The sequence below is a fragment of the Pogoniulus pusillus genome, chromosome 20 (genome assembly GCF_015220805.1).
Source record: "Pogoniulus pusillus isolate bPogPus1 chromosome 20, bPogPus1.pri, whole genome shotgun sequence".
Classification (NCBI taxonomy): Eukaryota; Metazoa; Chordata; class Aves; order Piciformes; family Lybiidae; genus Pogoniulus; species Pogoniulus pusillus.
The window spans coordinates 14,477,521-14,495,039 of NC_087283.1; the positions used below are offsets into that span (position 1 = coordinate 14,477,521).

A 17,519-nucleotide genomic window follows, 5' to 3' on the forward strand; every position below is an offset into this window, starting at 1 on the left:
ATGATGGTGTTTTTGCTGTGGGTTTGGTTTTGCAGGTTGTTTTTTTTATTTGGTTGGTTTTGTGTTTTTTAAAATCTTTGTATTTGTAGTAGTACAACACAATTGTTCTGTTCAGAACGCACTCATCTGGTAACAGTGATGGCTGATGGCTTACAAGTGTACTAAGAAAGTGTTCTCTGTGCTTGCATAAATTAAACCTTTCCCTCAAAAGTTAGCTTTGCTAGGTAAACCTACATTTTAGAAGCTGATATTCGGTGTTAAGAACAAGGAGCTAGTAAGGGTCTGAAGTAATAAACAGATTCCACATCCATTGTTAGTATTTATTAAAAAATCATTTATCTGTCATCTTATCTTTGCCAGCAGTCTCAAGCACCAGTGTATGTGGCTGCTGGGTTTTTTTTCAGATGATTTTTTTTGCTAAATACTGAAATGGATGAATAAATTGCTGAAGCAAAACCAGTTAAAATGCTTAGAGAGTTTATTTCCAAGATATTTAGCATAAACAGAAACCATTATGACCTTCAGTCTGCAGCAGAGTTTGCCTTTCTGCTTAGCTCCAGCTGTGTTCCAATAGCTTTGAGAAATCCTGCTGAGCCTCTCAAGAGAAAGTTCTTCGCACCTGCGTGTAACCTGCATAAATCATTGTGCAGAGGACAGACTGCTCAGCTTTTCCATGCAGATTTTGTCACTCACACTGGATGCTGGAAGATGCTAATAAATACAACTATGTAGTATCATAGCTGTGTTCGCATGTGCATGCGTATTACATATCTTGGGAGTATATCTTGATAGGGCTGTTCCCTTGTGCAGTCATGAATGAACCCAGAGAATACAAGATAAAGGTCGCTTACGCTTGACACTCACATTACACTGTTTGCTGCCTCCCTCCCTTCCAGAAATTCCAGAAAACAGTAAAAAATAATCTATCTTACAATACTGCTATTTGTTCTGTAACAAAGCACTGCTTAACTCATGTTCAAATATTTTTAATGCATCCTTTGTTACTCTTTCTAGGTGCCAGATAGAGAACAATTATTAACTGAAAAATTATTGGCTTCTTGTTTAATCTGAAGTTTGCTTGCTTTAATGGAAAAAAGAGTTTATTCATGGGTTTTGAATTCTCTTCATTTTGAGCTGACATCATATCAGAAGTATTTCATAGAAAGGGGAGTTACAAGCATAAAAATACAGTCAAACTGTAATCCTCGTGTTCCCTCAGTAAAAAATTTATTTATCCATTGAGAACTTCTAAGAGATAAAATACTGAGACTAAGTAGTTTATTTAATTTGCATTATATATTTCGTACCTTCATTCCCAATCTATTCTGCATCTCTGAAACAATAGTTACAAATCTACGTGAAGGAGTTAATATGTATGATATTGGCATAAGAATTCTACTATAATCCTTTACGGTGTATTTTTCATAGCTAGGTCCTGATTTCATTATATTGTCCTTAGTTGCTGTGGTGGTTTGGCTGTAACCCACCCACCCCCACTTTAGAAATTGCCCCAGCTAACTCAGAAGGGCTCTGGGAATATAAATGAAAGCTACTTATTTAGAGCAGCACAATATACAAGCAGCTATTTACAATATATACAGTTATATACAAAAATACACAAAGGAAAAGTAATACAGAAGCACAACTCCCCTCCCAGAAACCTGAGTCCCCAGGAGGGGTTCTCAACCACCCCAGCACCTCCCCCTGCCCCTCTCAACTTTACCCCAATCCTGAGAAAGAATAGAGGTGCAGCCAAGAGGTTAAGGACCAAGGTTAGTGGCAGCGAGGTTAATGAGCTGTTGCTCAGTCTGAAGCCAAAAGCAAAGAGACAACAAAATGGAGAATGTTATCTAATGTTTACTTCTTGTTCCCATACTTCTCAGGGGGACTGTGAGAGAAGAGACACAACCATGTTTTCCTTTCATAGCCAATTATCTACTTTGTCTCACCAAAACATTCTAGCCTGCTTCAAACTAGCACAGTTGCTCTTAAGTTAGTATGGCAGAACCTTCAAAACAGGCCTAATTTTCCATGTAGGATGCAGTGTGAGCTGGCTGTGTTTCAGTTTATGTTTTTACTTGTTTACTTGAGAAGTGCTGTAGCTTATTTCATCTTTTAGTAGCCTTTGTGTAGTTAATCCAAACCTGGTTTCAGAGTATCACAAGACTGTAAGTGCTTTAGAAGTTTTGTTATTGATGCAAGACTTTCATTTTAACTACAGTGAGTTTCCTACACACACAAAAAAGCTACATAAGAGGCTCTGTGTGAGTTAGTTAATGAAGTACATGGTGTATGTATGTGTGTGCTGAAATGGAAGTGCTAGTGACAAGGTTAGCACTGTTTTGAAGTTTGACCTAGTTATAGTACAATCAGTGATTTATATGTAAGCTACATGCCCTATATTAGTCTGTAGGAAAAAATGTTAATTAAGCCTTTGTATGGTGTCCTTACTACAGAACTTTACAGTCTTTAAGGAAGTGAAAAGTAGCTCATTTGTAAAACAAGTTGATTATGGTTTTATGAGATGCAAATTAGTCTGCTTTTAAATCTCCAAAGTATTATTTACTGAAGCAGAGATTTGGGAACTGCATGTTAACACATGTAGAGAGACTGGGTTCAGAGTTAGTAGATTAATTTAGTGACTTGTGAATAATTAATCTGAATTAAGAAGAAAGTTTAATAAGAAATCATCAGATCAGATGCAATTATTTGTGTACATTGTCCTGTCAGCACTATTCAGTAGATCTTAGTGGAATGATAAAAAGAACTGAAGTTTGGGTTTGGTGTTGTTTGTTTTTTTTATGAGAACAGTGGAAAACATGGTTTGTGTAGCTTAGCAAAGCAAAATCTGTATGATAGCTGTGTATTATTTGTGGCTAAAGGAAGGAAAAACCTATTTAGAAGGCCAAATGTACGTGTTGGTTCTGGCACAAAAAGAAATGTGCGTTCGGTAGTAAAGTAGAATCTTAATTGTAAATTCAAGTTTTTTATATTTAGAAAGGATAGGTGCTGGAACAGTTTACCTACAAGAATAGTATACTTGAAGAGACTGCTTCTTAGGAGAAGTCTGGTGATTTTATGAAAAAATACCATGTGGTATTTATGACAGTAATGGAGTTCAGAGTTAAATACATCTTCCAATGTGATAGTTACATTGATTTTCGTTATCAGTTATGACATATATGAAAATATCCATTCATCAGCAAACTGCTTTGAGTTTCAAAGATGTTGTCTACTGGTAATAATTTTTAAAACTGTTGATTCTGTTTAAGCAGTATTTCAGGGAGCATTAAAAAGCTGTAAATTTCACAATTTTACTGAGGAAGGGATTTTGCTAAGGAGTAGACATTGATAATATAGAGCTTCAGTGGATGAAAAGTAGACCATTTCTATTTGCTGTGGAAGTCTATTTCTAAAGCAGTACCTCAGGTGGATATGCAATAAATTGTATTCTGACTCATGATGAAATTTTCTGGAACATCTTGCAGTCACAGGGAGAGACATCTGCTTTTCTTGTGTTTGTCCTTAATAAAGTAATTTTTAAAGAACTAATGTAATGTTCAAATGAATCATATAATAATCTGTAGTCGATAAACCTGTTGAGTTTTGGCTATGTTTAAATAATTTTGAATATTCAAAATATTTTCAACTTGATGATGTGTTTTATTTTCTGATTGAAATTGCCAGCTACCCAGAGTATTACAACATAACTTAAATAAAATACAGAAGTGGTTAGGTTAGCATATGCTGCTGAAACTTTCTTCCTTTACGCTTAGATAAATTCATGTTCTGTTTACAGGGCTGCTCATGGTCTGTTATATTTGTGGATTTTGATGCCCACAACCGGAACAGGCAGACTCTCTGCTCTTTGCTGCCCCGAGAGTCAAGGTCTCATGTAAGTAATTAAATGAAATTCATCTCAGTGGTATGGAGAAAATGAATGGATATCAGTGTAATTCATAACTCTGTAATGGCTGTTATTTTCTGCATCATAAATGGGAATTTGCTAGTAAGATGTTAAATTTTTGTCTTTATTTTATGGATTTTTGGATTAAAATGGGTAGCCAGTTGGGTGTTCTCTCAAATTTTTAAACTGAAGTGTAAAATAATAATGATTTGCAGTAACTTCAACTGGATTTGCAACCTTGATGTTGGTTTTGTTTTAGCCTAGTTGTCTCTAAATATTCAGTGCCTGCATTCTTGAAACATTTTGTTTGAACTTCAGTTCATTCTTTTGTCTAAAGAAGCCTTTAATGAATGGCTGAATATGGAGGATTTTTTTGTTATTTTAATATTCTGTTTCTACTGTTTCCTCAGTGAGCAAATCTAAGTGACATAAGTATAGATTAATTAAGAAAGTAGATATGTTTCAGTACTAGCATCAAAGATAAATTTGAGGTTTGGAAATTAGTGATTTTAAATGATGGATAATAAAGTTTTACTGCTTTTTTTGTTCATTCTAAATACAACACTGTTCATGAAACAGATTATTCATCTTCAATATTAATAGTTTACTTGTGTAGAAGAATCACAGCACCATCATCATACTGGATAATTAAACAGCACTATGAGCTTCTTTTTTGGTAGTCTAGTGGTCTTATATAACAATTTTGCTGTTTATTTGCTTGAAATAGTCTAACAAGCCGCTTTTGTAAGTTGTACTACAGAAGCAATCTTTGCCTTTTTAATTTTGATGGGTTTATGTCAGGGATCATGTCAATCACACTGGCAAAAATAGGGTATTTTAAATGGTTGAATATCTTAGATTTACCAGCAGAAAGGAATTGTAAAAGACCTAAGAACTGTAACTTTAAACTACTGTTTTGTGTTTGTTTGTGTAAGCTTACGTGTAATGGTGAGGCACAAGTTAATACTTTATTCTTGTGGTTTTAATTCATGATGAACATATCTTTTTTTTTTCCTTTCCCATGAAATTACCTCCTTGTCACCTTAATTGTAAATCATTGTTTGCTACAACACCTGAACAGTGTTTCTATTGAAGTTTTTCAGGAATTATGATCTAATCATAGTTGCTTCTCAGCATAGCACCTGTATGAAACCTAGCAAGTTCTAGAATGTATTCTCCTGTCCCTGTATAACTATAAAGTAGGTCAGATTCTGAGTCAAATGAGTTCTCTTAAATCATATATCTTAACATTTGGTTTTTAGTTTATCCTTATATTTTTAGAAGTCATATTTCATACACTGTTTTACTATTTTAGTACTACGATTTTGATACAGATAATGTTCCAGATGTATATTTCAATTAGGGGGTTAACAGCCTTTCTTTGTGTGTCAAACAATTGTCAGAAATCTAATTACATTCATAATGTGCTATTTCTCCCTGTTCTTGTACAGAATACTGACGCAGCACTTTTGCCCTGTCTAAGTTACCCTGCGTTTGCTTTGGATGATGAGGTTTTGTTCAGTCAAACACTAGATAAAATTGTTAGAAAATTGAAAGGAAAATATGGGTTTAAAAGATTTCTAAGAGATGGCTACAGAACTGCACTGGAGGACAAAACACGACGTTATTATAAACCTGCAGAAATTAAGGTAAAGAAATGTCTGCCTTATATAAGGGTAAATTTTGATTGTCTAAAATGTTTAGGCAGTACTTACAACAAAACAAACAAAGCAACCCCATACACAGGAAAAAAAACCCAAACACCACCGAATCAAAACAAAAACAGGACATAGGCACCACACCTTACACCTGCCCCACATTTGTTTTTTGACTTGCACAATGATTCCAGATTGCTTCAAATGAATGAAATGCATTTTGTAATTCAGGATAGGCAGTTCAGAGAGGTTGCGAAGTCAGCAAGTTACTCTTTGATTCATTTTGTAATGAATGTACTTCCATTTATATTTAGGGTACAGTTGATTTCACATAACAAATAAGGAAGTTATTTATCATTTTATTTAATTTCACAGCTGACTACAGTCTGAGCATATAGAAAACAATTTTGCTTTTGACTACAGAATTGATGAGTAAAGGTTATCTAAATGAAAATGTACTTCTTTTCCACAGTAATTTCTCTGTGGAAAATTTAAACATAGATTGCATATGAACCCCACAGGTCATGTAAAGGCACGGATAAAAGTGCCCATAGAATTAAGGAGCTATAACCTAAATGAAACATGAATGTGCTAAAATGTTTTTTGCATTTCTGTTGCTTCAAAAATTATTCAATAGGATATTCAAATACATTTGCTTAAACCAAAGTAATGACTTACCTGATTGGTTTTCCTTCTTTTCAGCTTTTTGATGGCATTGAGTGTGAATTCCCTCTGTTTTTTATTTACATGATAATTGATGGTAAGTACAGCATTACATTCCTGTTCTTCAGAGGCATTAGGAAGATGAACCTTTAGAGGAAAGACACAAGATTATTTTCCTAAACCATAATGCAGTGAGACTAAATATCTCATTGAGAATTCTGCCTTATGGGTTAAAACCTCAAGCATCCAGCCCTCTGTATTTCAGTTTTCTTACCATGACCTGTTTTTTAGAATATTACTTGATAGTGGCTTTTTAAAAGCTTAAATCCATGACATTTAGACCTGCATTGCCCTTTAAGCCTTAAAAACTTTCACAGTATATTGGGACTTTTTAACAGCACATGACTGAAAAGCAACTGTAACAGAGAACACTTTAGCAAACTGAGTGTTGTGCTAGTTGGATATTTTGTAGAAATTGAAAAAGAATTTAGCAGAGAAGAAAGCTAATAAGAATCAAAACAACCAATCCCCAAAGAAACAAAAAATCCTGCACCAAAAAAAGAAAAAAACAAACAACAAAAACCCACGAACCCCCCAAAAGCCCAACATCGAACACCACAGCAAAAAAACCCAACACAAAACCACTACCAAAAAGCCTAAGCATGGAAAAAAAAAGCCCAAACTACAACCCCAACTAAAAACCCACAAATACCACTACCTAGACTTAGTCTTTAGAATAGGAGGCACCCCAAAAAGGTGCTTGGTGTGATTTTGGGATGAAAGACAAAACTTGCATAGAACAAAAGTCCGAGTAGGAAAACTAGTAAGGGTTACAGCCAGCAAAAAGATGTGAAAATGGATGAAAATCTGACCATCTGAGGGTTTTGCCTTTTAGCGTATGAAGTAGTTGTATAATAAAGATGGCGAGGGGCACATAAGATCTGCTCTCTGCCTGGACTCCTCTGTGACCACCCACAGATTAGAATAGTTTGTTTGAAGCTGTAATAAGGTTTCACAATTGATTTTTCTAAAGCAATGCTTGACATTTTTCAGAGTGATGCCCAAAACTGAGGAAAAAGGCAGTGACATTTAATGCGGCCCCCTTGCAGTTTTGGGAAGAAAAGAAAGATAATCATCTGTAACTGAAGTTAGAATAAAGAAAGCATTTTACTCTTGTGTTACAAAGAAAAAGCTAAAAGTACTGCCACTGTTTTTTTCCCTTGTACCACAATTTTGTCAAAAAGAACAATTCTTTCAGTATATTTTGTGAATGTATCTATAAATCCACAAGCTTCCTTGAATACAAAATTTAAAGTAGATACAGAGTGACTTGAATTGCTGAAAGACAATGAACTAGGAGGAGTAGTTGGCAGTTGAATGTCTGCACAATGGAAACTTTGGGCGGGGAGGGAGAAAATCATGGTGCTACATTGTGAATCGTGGTTCAACTGAAAGCCTACATGTCCATCTGACACACTTAACAGTTTACAAGGCGAGAGTTTTCAGCAAAATGTACTAAGCTACCGAATATCTAGGAGACTCCTGATAGCTGGATTTTCTTACTTAAATAGCAGTGGGATACTGCTCAATTGAAGTGTAGTTCACAATCCCCCGGTTTTGTTCACATCAAGAAGATAATTTAATTTTTAAATAGATTAACTGATCATATCTAACCATATATTGATTTTCATATATGAGAGAAACTAACTAACTTATCTGCTTTTCTGTATTGCCAGTGACAGCTTTTTAAGGGTTTTTAAGATACGAAGAGTTCAAGCATTCCTGTCCAATGCATGCCACTGAGCTAGTTAGGCATATTATAGGAAAATTAAGAACACTGTGTTATTCCTCATAGATGATGATTGTCATTACCCAACTATTATCCTCACTAGATAATTCCTAGTATTAAGACAAGTGTTTTATTAGATAAATGCTTGTTTTATCCTCTACAGCATCTGTCAATAAGACTACAGTACAAATAGTTAGAATAGTATATTGCTGTTATGTCACGACTGCTCAAGTCTTTTGAAACAGATTTGTCTATAGCAGTAAGCAAGGATCTACAGTTTATTCTTTTGCAGTTCATTCTTCTACTTTTTAACAGCTATTTAATATATAGGCACTACCCCACTAGGGTGACAGGGGTTTTGTCATCTTTTATGAATATTAAGCTCACAAAAAAAAAAATTCTTCCGTTAAATCAATTATTTTTTGGTTACTTTTAGGAGTTTTTAGAGGAAATCCTGCACAAGTAAAGGAATATCAGGATCTTTTGGATCCTTTGCTTCAACATACATCTGAAGGTATTGTCTGATAATAATTCTTCTGAAAACACTGTAGCTCTTCATTGTTCTAAAATTATTAAAATAGTGTAATACCTAATAGGAATGTCAGCATCAGAGGAAAAGATAAGTAATAATATCACTGCTTCCTGGTGACAAAATAGGAATATTAACATAATCTCTTTCATGTAGATACATTGCATTATGAAGAGTGCTAATAAAAGTGATGTTACCTGGAGAAATGCTGCTGATACAAATGTACAGTGTACACTGTACTCAGTCATTCCTCCACTTAGGCCTCATTATTTTCAAAATTCACTTTGTGTTTGCTGGAATATCTGAACTCCCTGCAGACAGATTATTTCAGTGTTCCACCTGGATACAGTTGAGAATTACTTGCATCATTTATAGTCACTTAACTTCACAAGATTTTAAAAAGAATTTGATATATGCGCATGAAACTGTTTCTAGCAGTGAAAGTGGCAATATGTTAATTGTATTATAAACATTCTCCTACCTAAATTGTGAGTTCCAGGCTTCTAGTGGAACTGCAGACAAGACTATTGATGTCTTACAGGCACATCCATGCAAAATTCAGTTTTTAAAAAACTAAATTTGAGTGAGAGGAGGAAATAAAAAGCCCTGCGGACAGAACAAGCTTCAATATGCTGACAATCCAGTTTTAAAACTCAGCATCTTCAGTCAACAGTTCTTGACTTCTGTGGTACAGTTACACAACTAGATGAAGAATATTTTAGTATGACTTATTCTTTCAATGTAGAATGCTTGCTGAAATGAACTAGTTTCTGTAAGAAATACAAACTTTTCCATACCAAATTTTCATTACCTAGGAAATTTTCCTTGCTGATACTTGACATCATTCCAGATACAAGTTATGCTGTCTTCTAGTGATGATGTGATGCCATTTTATTTCAAAATTGAAATGCTGGGCTTGAACTTGGTTTAGTGTGCCTGCAAAAGATTATGATTTTCATTAACTGTTTGACTACTTTTGGCCAAGAATTTTGTTTTTAAAAAATGGTCTGATAGTGATCTGCTGTTAAATGTGAGGAAAAAACACCTGTAAGTATTTCACTATGATGCAGCTGCTGTTTGTTTTGGTTATGGTTTGGTATCTGCTAGATTTTTTTGTTTAGGTGAAAATTTTAATTAGTTAGTTATGCACAGTAAAATGCTCCAATGTCAATGTATGTGTTCTGGGGAGAAATTTTGCACAAAATCTTCGTGAAAAATAAAATAGTGTAATATTGTCCTGGGTTTCCTATAGTGACTGTGGTTTTGAGCAATAACAAGGAATGACAGCAGTCTGTCTGTTCAGTTATTTTGTTGCTAGAGTGTAAATCTGAATCTGCCTCAGCATTATTACACTATTAGAATGAAATAGTAAGGAAAGTGGAAGTTATTTACTTATTGTACTTATTTTAAAACTCCATAGGGTGTCCTGTTGTACCCAAGTATTACTATGTGCCACATGATTTTGTTGAACTGGAAAAGAAGAACCCTGGCAGTCAGAGACGTTTTCCTAGTAACAACGGACGTGATGGAAAGTTTTTCTTGTGGGGGCAGGCAGTTTACATCATTGCAAAACTCCTGGGTAAGAGGCTGAGCCAATTGTATCAGGTTTTGACATGTCCAAAGTCAAGAACATTTGTTAATGTTTTTCTTGAATCTGAATTTTATATGAGCTACAGGTGGGCATGTGTATCTCCTGCTTCAATACATATGCGTAGGCAAAACTTGCTTTTCATTCTTTATGTTAAAATTGTATGCTGCATGCAACATACTGTGGAGCTTACCTGAGTGTCTTACAGACTACTGAAAATCTTCAAAACATTATTAGATTCATTTTGGCTGTTTCTGTTCCTGACTTGCCTTCTTATTTCCTTTTCTTCATAGCAAAGTATATGAAGTTGACACTTTCTGGATAAATCTATCAGCTGCACCACGCAATGATGTGATCTGTGGCATTTGACTCAAATTAACTTCTTTAATCATGACGAGTTTAAACTTTATCTGAGACTGCAACTATACAAAGTTAATATTTTCTTCAATATATGTTATTTTTACCTTTTGAAACAGAGGAGAGTAGATGAGAATTGGAAATTCCATTACCAAGTTTGGCCATTGAAGGTTGTTATGGTGAATTTCAGGCACAAATGAGCTCTGGGTCTCACTCAAGATAATTCCCAGGTTAATGCAAAACCAGTTGTTAAGCCTGAAAAGTCTTCACAGTTAAGCTTGATCTCTTTTTCTTTTCTTAATTTTTCTTTTAGGCTCAGCATTTACATGGTAATTAGCAGATTGAATTCTAAAAACTTTTTTTCTGTTAATACTGTAAAGGCAAACAGGCCTTTGGTAGAAAATGAGTAACACTGAAAGGGAGTTTAAAAATGCAAAAAACTTGTCAGGAACAGTGGCTGTGCCTTTAGGTATGAAAGAACAGAGTCTGTCTGGTTAGTGAAATAATCCTTGATTATGTGTGCAAGAATACTGTAGTAATTTTGCTCATATTCATCTACTTATAGTAGTCTGCTGGTTAAAAAAGTCATATTCATTGTTTGCAAAATGCTGTCGGAGTGACTTAATTTCATTTCAGTTCTTCCCCCTCATGGAAGTTCTCAAATGCTTTCTTTTAAGAGTTGTGCTAAATCTCTTTTTGGAATGTTGTCATTAGTAACTGTTTTGTTTATTATTTTAAAGTTTTCTGCTTACTCTACTCACTACTTTTTGTTCATCCTTCCTTTCTTCAATTTTTTTTTCTTTTGGATTTTCTCTTATAATCTTTGCAAATAGGGCCTGGAAATTGTATTGCAAAGGTAGATCTATTCACCAGTAACTATTATATCAGGAACTCAGGTTATTCTTAGTAATTTGTAATTGGTGCATTTAATTTAGCCTCCTCTTAGGCAAAAACTGAGAAGCAGTCTTGGCCTTGGTGAATGTCTTTGTGTGTAACTTTGCTTAGTAGCTGTGCATTAAAGTGAAGCCTTTAATTAAGGTAGTGATTAATTTGTATTTGCTTGGGCTTCTTGCTTCTGCTGTGTAGGCCAGCATGCAATATAACCTCTTCAGATGATAATTCTGTGGGCCCAGTGTCTGCCTGTTGCAGTCCAAATTTTTTCTAAATGCAGCAGCATGAACCTGAGTCAGTTCTTAGACATCTTGCTGCCTCCCACAGGAGCACTAAAGTCAGAATTTGGATCCTACTTATAAAGGCTCTGAACAACAGAGGCAATGAGACAGTGTCTGCCTACAGCTGTTGGAAGTCACCACGTGCCTATGCAACTGCAAAATATATATAAGAAAAGAGCATGCAGTTCACAGATGGTGGTGTGGTTGTTCATGGAATTTGTTTTGCTTTGGTTCGGGAAGTTTGGAAAACCTTTATGATATGGTTCCCATTTTAGAGCAAGGGAAGGGAATGCCAGATATTCAGCTGCTTTATGCAACTGAAAATTGCACAGTTTCGTCTTTCCTTTAGTGTCTCTCTTATCTTTTCTGTCTGTTGCCTTATTTTTCTGGCATGTCCTTTAGATTGACTTCTGCTTAGAACAAAGCTGAGTTTTTAGCAGTATTTTGTAGATTATAGAAAAAAGGATTAACTGTTGTCAGCCATGGCTGGTGTAACTAAAGAAAGCTTGGCTTCTGCGTTCCAGTATGCTTGCATTTGGGATAGTTGTGATGTTTTTTATTTTAAATAAAATTGTAACTATTGAAAGTTAGCTTAAATTTTGTGTTAGTCTGTTGGTATTGTTGCTTTAAATATGAACCTGTTCCAAATACATTGCTCAGTATTTAAATATAGGAATCAGTGTAAAAAACAGTGGAATTGGAACATATTATAGAAACTGCTCTTGCTTTTGAAAACTGAGGCAGGGTCCATTGATCATGAAATAATTCAGTTAATCAATTTTAAATCATCTGTAGTACTGCTGATGCTCTAAGTAACTCTGTGCCTTTAACCAGCACAGAAGTCTGACTCTGTACTGGGCTTAGGTTACTGTTTTCCGTAACGTGCATTTTAGCGTTAGTATTTTAATTGTCCTTGGTGTTTTTTCATAATCTAGCTTTGGTTTGGTTTGGTTTTAATATAACCTGTATATGGATGGTGACTCTGCAGGAATACTGCAGAGCAGAGGGACAGGGCCCTTCCCTGGTAAGTTTCAAGCTGCTTTTTCTCAACAGAAGGCTGAGGGCAGAACGTGATCACTGTATCTCAGAGCTGACAGTTGCTGGCGTCACTCCCAGCAGCAGCAGGCTCCTTCATGGCTTACTCAGTGAACTGCCCAGCCAGTGTCCTTCATTGTGTGCCCACGCAGCTCCTTTACTCTGCACTGTCTATTCTGCTCTCCATTCTTACATTGTTAAGAGTGAGACAGGACAAAGTTTTGAGTTTCTAAATTGTTCAATTTTCTACATGGTGTAGTATTTGGAAATACTTATCAAGGCGTTGGTTTCTTCTTGTAGCTGAATTAAGCTAATAGAGTCCTGAGTTTTCTCTTGTAGATGAATAGCTGATTTCCTGGTGCAGAGCATTCTAAGAATGTGTGCAAAATCATTAGAGTGAAATATAGGAGAAATGAAAATGCACTGTGACCTCCTTTGCAGCAGAAATTCATGTCAAAATGAGATTTTTTTTGGTAGGAGAATCCTTATTGGAAGGGCATAATAAACCTTGATTCAAGGCATTTGCTGAGACTTTTTTATAGTAAGTCTTTATTGGAGTACTGAAAAAAACTTGTAGGAAAAGGCTGAAAATAAAGGAATCTTAGGGATTTTTTTCCACATGGAAATTGCTACAGTTAAAATAAATCTAATGGTGTTGGTTGTTGTGGGTTTTTTTCCCCACACTTTCTTCTTGAGATACTGTATTGAGAGATATCTTTGATACCTCTTGTCCTGTTCAAGATTATAGGTGTGTGATTACCTTGAGATAGAGGCTGGCTGCTTTTCTTCAAAGCTGAACAGTTTTTGATGGTAACAGTTTCTAGTTAAAGCTCTGGAATAATTCTGTGATTGAGGGCTTTTTAATGTGACTTGTGTATTGCATAGTCCTTTTAACACACCTCTGTGAAAAAATAAACTCTTGTTTTCATATACAGCAGTATTACAATGACGCTCGAGTCATTAATTTCAACATTAACACAGAATGCTTTGCAAACCACTGATCTAAAACAAAAATTACAGCAGCAGAACTGATGACAAAATGTCCGTTTGCATGCCTCCACAAAAGCTGCAGAAAGTACTCATATCATTCTGTGTTTTTATTACTGTTTACTTCCAGCTGACAAGTTAGTAAGTCCTAAAGACCTTGACCCTGTCGGACGTTATGTGCCTCCCCAAGACCAGCGGAATGTTAGCATGAGATTTTCAAATCAGGTAAGCTGAAGCTTATGTATTAAAATACTTTCCCTGAAAATTCATCATCTTTGTGTTATCTGACAGTGTTTTCTTGAAACATCAGTGGTTTGAATGCTTCAGCTTTAGCAGCTAAAATCTGAAGCTGGTACTGGGCGTACAAAAATCAAGATGTTAGGCCAGGCTGAGTGAGGCCTTGAGCAGCCCACTTGAGAGGCATTCCCACCCATGGCAGAAAGGTTGGAGTAGATGATCTCTAAGGTCACTTCCAACCTAAGGCCATGATATACAGTCTTCCAATATTGCATCTAAAGTGCCAATTACATATTTAGTGTACATACACTTTATCTTAGTTAATGGAGGGTCATAAAATGTGCTGTTTGGAAAACAATGCATGTTTGCCTTCAGATTAAGTTGTGAAATCAAAATGATACGTAAAATGTCAGTTTAAATAGCTGCTTATATGTTTCTTTGAGTTATAGGATATGTCAGGAAGGCAAGAATGAGCCTGGTTGGTGTTTTGGTCCTGTTGTCTTTTGCAGTTTCTGTTTTGGTTTGGATTTTTGTCCTTTTAATGACTACTCCAGTGTATTAATATTTTTTGTGTTTAGAGGTCCTAAGTGCTACAAGAATGAGATTCAGTATTGTTGTGTATGGTTATATACACGTGCTCTTCTATTTGGCTTAAATGCATAGCAGGAATGAGTGCCTAGGGATAAGGAATGGTTGAAATGTGATTGAAACTTGCAGTAGAGAGGATAACAAGACAGAAACATGGTCTATATGTAGGGGACTTCTTTTCTTTAAAGAGGCAAGAACTCTTTGTAGCTAAGGGTGTATTTTTCAGCCCTTTTGTTTCTTGATATATGGTATATCTGCGTGGAAAATTCCTTGTTCAGTATTGGGAATTTGGTAATGAAGCATTAAATACGAAGCATTTATCTGAAGATTCATTCCAAGATTACAAGTAGACGTTTTTCTAGTTCTGTCCAAATGCTGCTGAAACATGTTTCCTACTATTTCTTGTTGCCAAGGTAATCCCAGTGCCTTGAGTTTTGTCTCGTTTATAATGAGCCAGTGCAGCGCTGGCTGCACTGAGATCCAGTGATGACTCTGTTCCCAGTTTCTTTGTTCTTACATGAAGGGATTATGAGTGCTACAGAAATTGAGCTGCTGGATATCACATGCCCTTTAAGTGCCATTAGAAGCAGCCTATATTGAGGCAGTGGTGCATGCAGCCCATCATTTTTTTCTTTATTTGGTTCTTGAAACCAATAACTTTTAATATGCCACGGATGAACACTTTGAAGGAGATAAAGGTTTGTTTTGAAGATGCTGTATGACTCAACAGGAAATGTTTCAGTAGAAAATATTTTTTGCTCTTTGGGGTGACTTGTTGGATGATAGGGAATTTCCACATCTTCAGAGAGAAATAGCCTTTGCCCTGAGAGCAAAGATGCCCTGAGACTGCAAAGATGATAAATAGTGCAATAATAATCTGTTTCCTCATACCTTACTCCTTGGTGGTCACTTTGTGTGTCAGTAAGGAACTTAAATACTAAAATGCTGTTACTTAGTAAAATTCAGCTTAAAATGTACATTTCGATATCTTGCTTCATCTGCAAATGATGTGGGGGGAAAAATGAAATAACCATCACTGTTAAAAGTGAAAACTAGTTTCTTCTCTTAAATGATGTCTTATTTTTTCCATATAGCTAAAAACTATTCCATTAAACTGAATAGAAAACTATTTACAGTTTTATTAGATTTCATTCCTGTAGGGAATAAACAAGGGCACATAAATACTTCAGATACCTGTGTATGTAAATGCTGTTGAGGTACAATGTTTTGGAAGGTGATGTACCCAAATGAAAACTATTTTAACTTGCATTTGAAGCTTTTATTAGAAAACTTCATTTTCCGTACAGACACGTTTTCATATTTTGATTGCATTGACCATAATCTCTATAGACAATTGGCATTAGAAAATGATATTACTTTAGTTTATCTGTGGCTTTGTTGCAGCTACAAAAAATAAGCCAGATGCCCATGTAACTGTGTAGATTTAAGCAAGCAATGAAAAGTATTTTAGCAGTCCAACATCAGTTGTATAGTTTTGAAACAGTGGTGAAGAACACTCTAGAATTATCTAATTATCTAAAGGAAGACAGTGAGACTTAAAGGCAAAATTGCAATGGAAACCAAATCTGTAACTACAGCTGTGAATGCATCCTAGAAAATCTGCTAAAAAAAGACAGTCTCCTTTGTTGTAGAAAACTGTGGAATCAAATGAGCATTATCATAAAACCTTAATGGTCACTAAAACTAACATATTCATTTTATCATAGTTGGCAGGAAATGTTTTCTCTCCCAACCTAATACCCAGAAAAACTGTATTTTTCATTTTCAAGAAGAGGTCTCCATATGTTCCCTCCTGGGGAAATGCCAGGGTGGAGCTGGATTTAGGTTTTGTTCCAAAACACAAGGAAGTGCAACAGCAATCAGAGAGGTTTGTCTTTACACTCTAAATGATCAGCAGTGTTTCAGGTTAAATCTTATTATTGAATTAAAAAGAAAATGTAATCAGCAATGCTCTGCTCTATTGAAAGGAAGTACTGCAGGGCATTTTGTTTCCATAGGGATAGCTCTTTAGAACTGGATTTCCTAGAAGAGCTTATAACTCCTCTTTTCTGTGTCCAGATCAGAAGAGATTATAGTGTAACACCATTTAGGTGGCTGCATTCTGGTGTGGGGGCATTTAATGTGTAAGATAGCTGTGTAGTAATAATGGCATTGGAGAAATGAGACGGGATAGGGATTTTTTGTTTTGTTGGGTATTTTACTGGAGCATATAAAGCCAATTTATTGTAGCCTTATGTTTCATTTCATAGTTAAGAAAAAATTATCATCTTACTAAATGATGAAGCAAGATTAATTTATTTTCTGGGTTAACTTGAAATGTATGTACAGGATTTCAATGAATTAAATTATCTGAACACATTTAATGACTGCAGTCTTGTAATATTTGCTCTGTAGACTAAGTAACCATTTGTGAGGACTTCATTTAAGTTACTGGAAATTGAAGTTCACACCTATTGATGATGTTGCAAAGAGAAGAGTCAAAATGATAGTCTGCTTACATTTTTGGGCGCTAGATAACTCGAAGAAGGAACTAAAATTAGTAAGTGTAGATTGAGAGAATATATTTTTTTCAGCTACCTAAATCGTTTTTAGGGTTATCTCATGTCAAATTTAGAGGGTTTAGACAGTTGTATGACATTACAAGCATATACTTTTAATTTTTCCTATCATCTCTCAGTTGTCTAGCACAGTTGACCCAATTCTGAAATGGTTAAATGTTATTTTAGAATTTGAAGTACACACATCTGTGTACATGTTGTAAAAAGTACAACTGATCATTCAGCAGTGTTAGATGCTTCCAGAAGCAGATGTGTGTTGTAACAATTCTGTTGTAGTTTTGTAGCAGCAAGGTGGATTATTTGGGGTAGATAGTTTCTTCTATTGCATACTATTTCCGTTTTCCTCGTCCTGCTCCATATGCTCAGAGAGCCCAGTAGGTACCATTTTAATCAGTGTTCTTGAATATATTCCTCATTTTCTCACATTCAAAAT

At 35.3% G+C, this 17,519-nt stretch overlaps 1 protein-coding gene and 1 long non-coding RNA gene across 7 annotated transcripts in view; one reads left to right on the plus strand and one right to left on the minus strand.

Moving 5' to 3' along the window:
- PHKB (phosphorylase kinase regulatory subunit beta) overlaps positions 1-17,519 on the plus strand; it is a 65,079-nt gene that overhangs the window by 25,038 nt on the left and 22,522 nt on the right. For all 6 annotated transcript variants that reach the window (XM_064160320.1, XM_064160319.1, XM_064160323.1 and 3 more), the window contains 6 exons: positions 3,800-3,895; positions 5,359-5,556; positions 6,265-6,322; positions 8,451-8,528; positions 9,964-10,122; positions 13,813-13,907. In XM_064160320.1, coding sequence (XP_064016390.1) covers positions 3,800-3,895; positions 5,359-5,556; positions 6,265-6,322; positions 8,451-8,528; positions 9,964-10,122; positions 13,813-13,907 — 684 coding nt within the window. The remainder of the gene's footprint in view (positions 1-3,799; positions 3,896-5,358; positions 5,557-6,264; positions 6,323-8,450; positions 8,529-9,963; positions 10,123-13,812; positions 13,908-17,519) is intronic.
- On the minus strand, positions 490-6,424 carry LOC135184497 (uncharacterized). Its single transcript, XR_010306057.1, has 3 exons — positions 6,241-6,424; positions 1,724-1,808; positions 490-630 (listed from the first exon to the last, which is right to left on the minus strand). It is a non-coding gene; the product is annotated as an uncharacterized LOC135184497 (long non-coding RNA).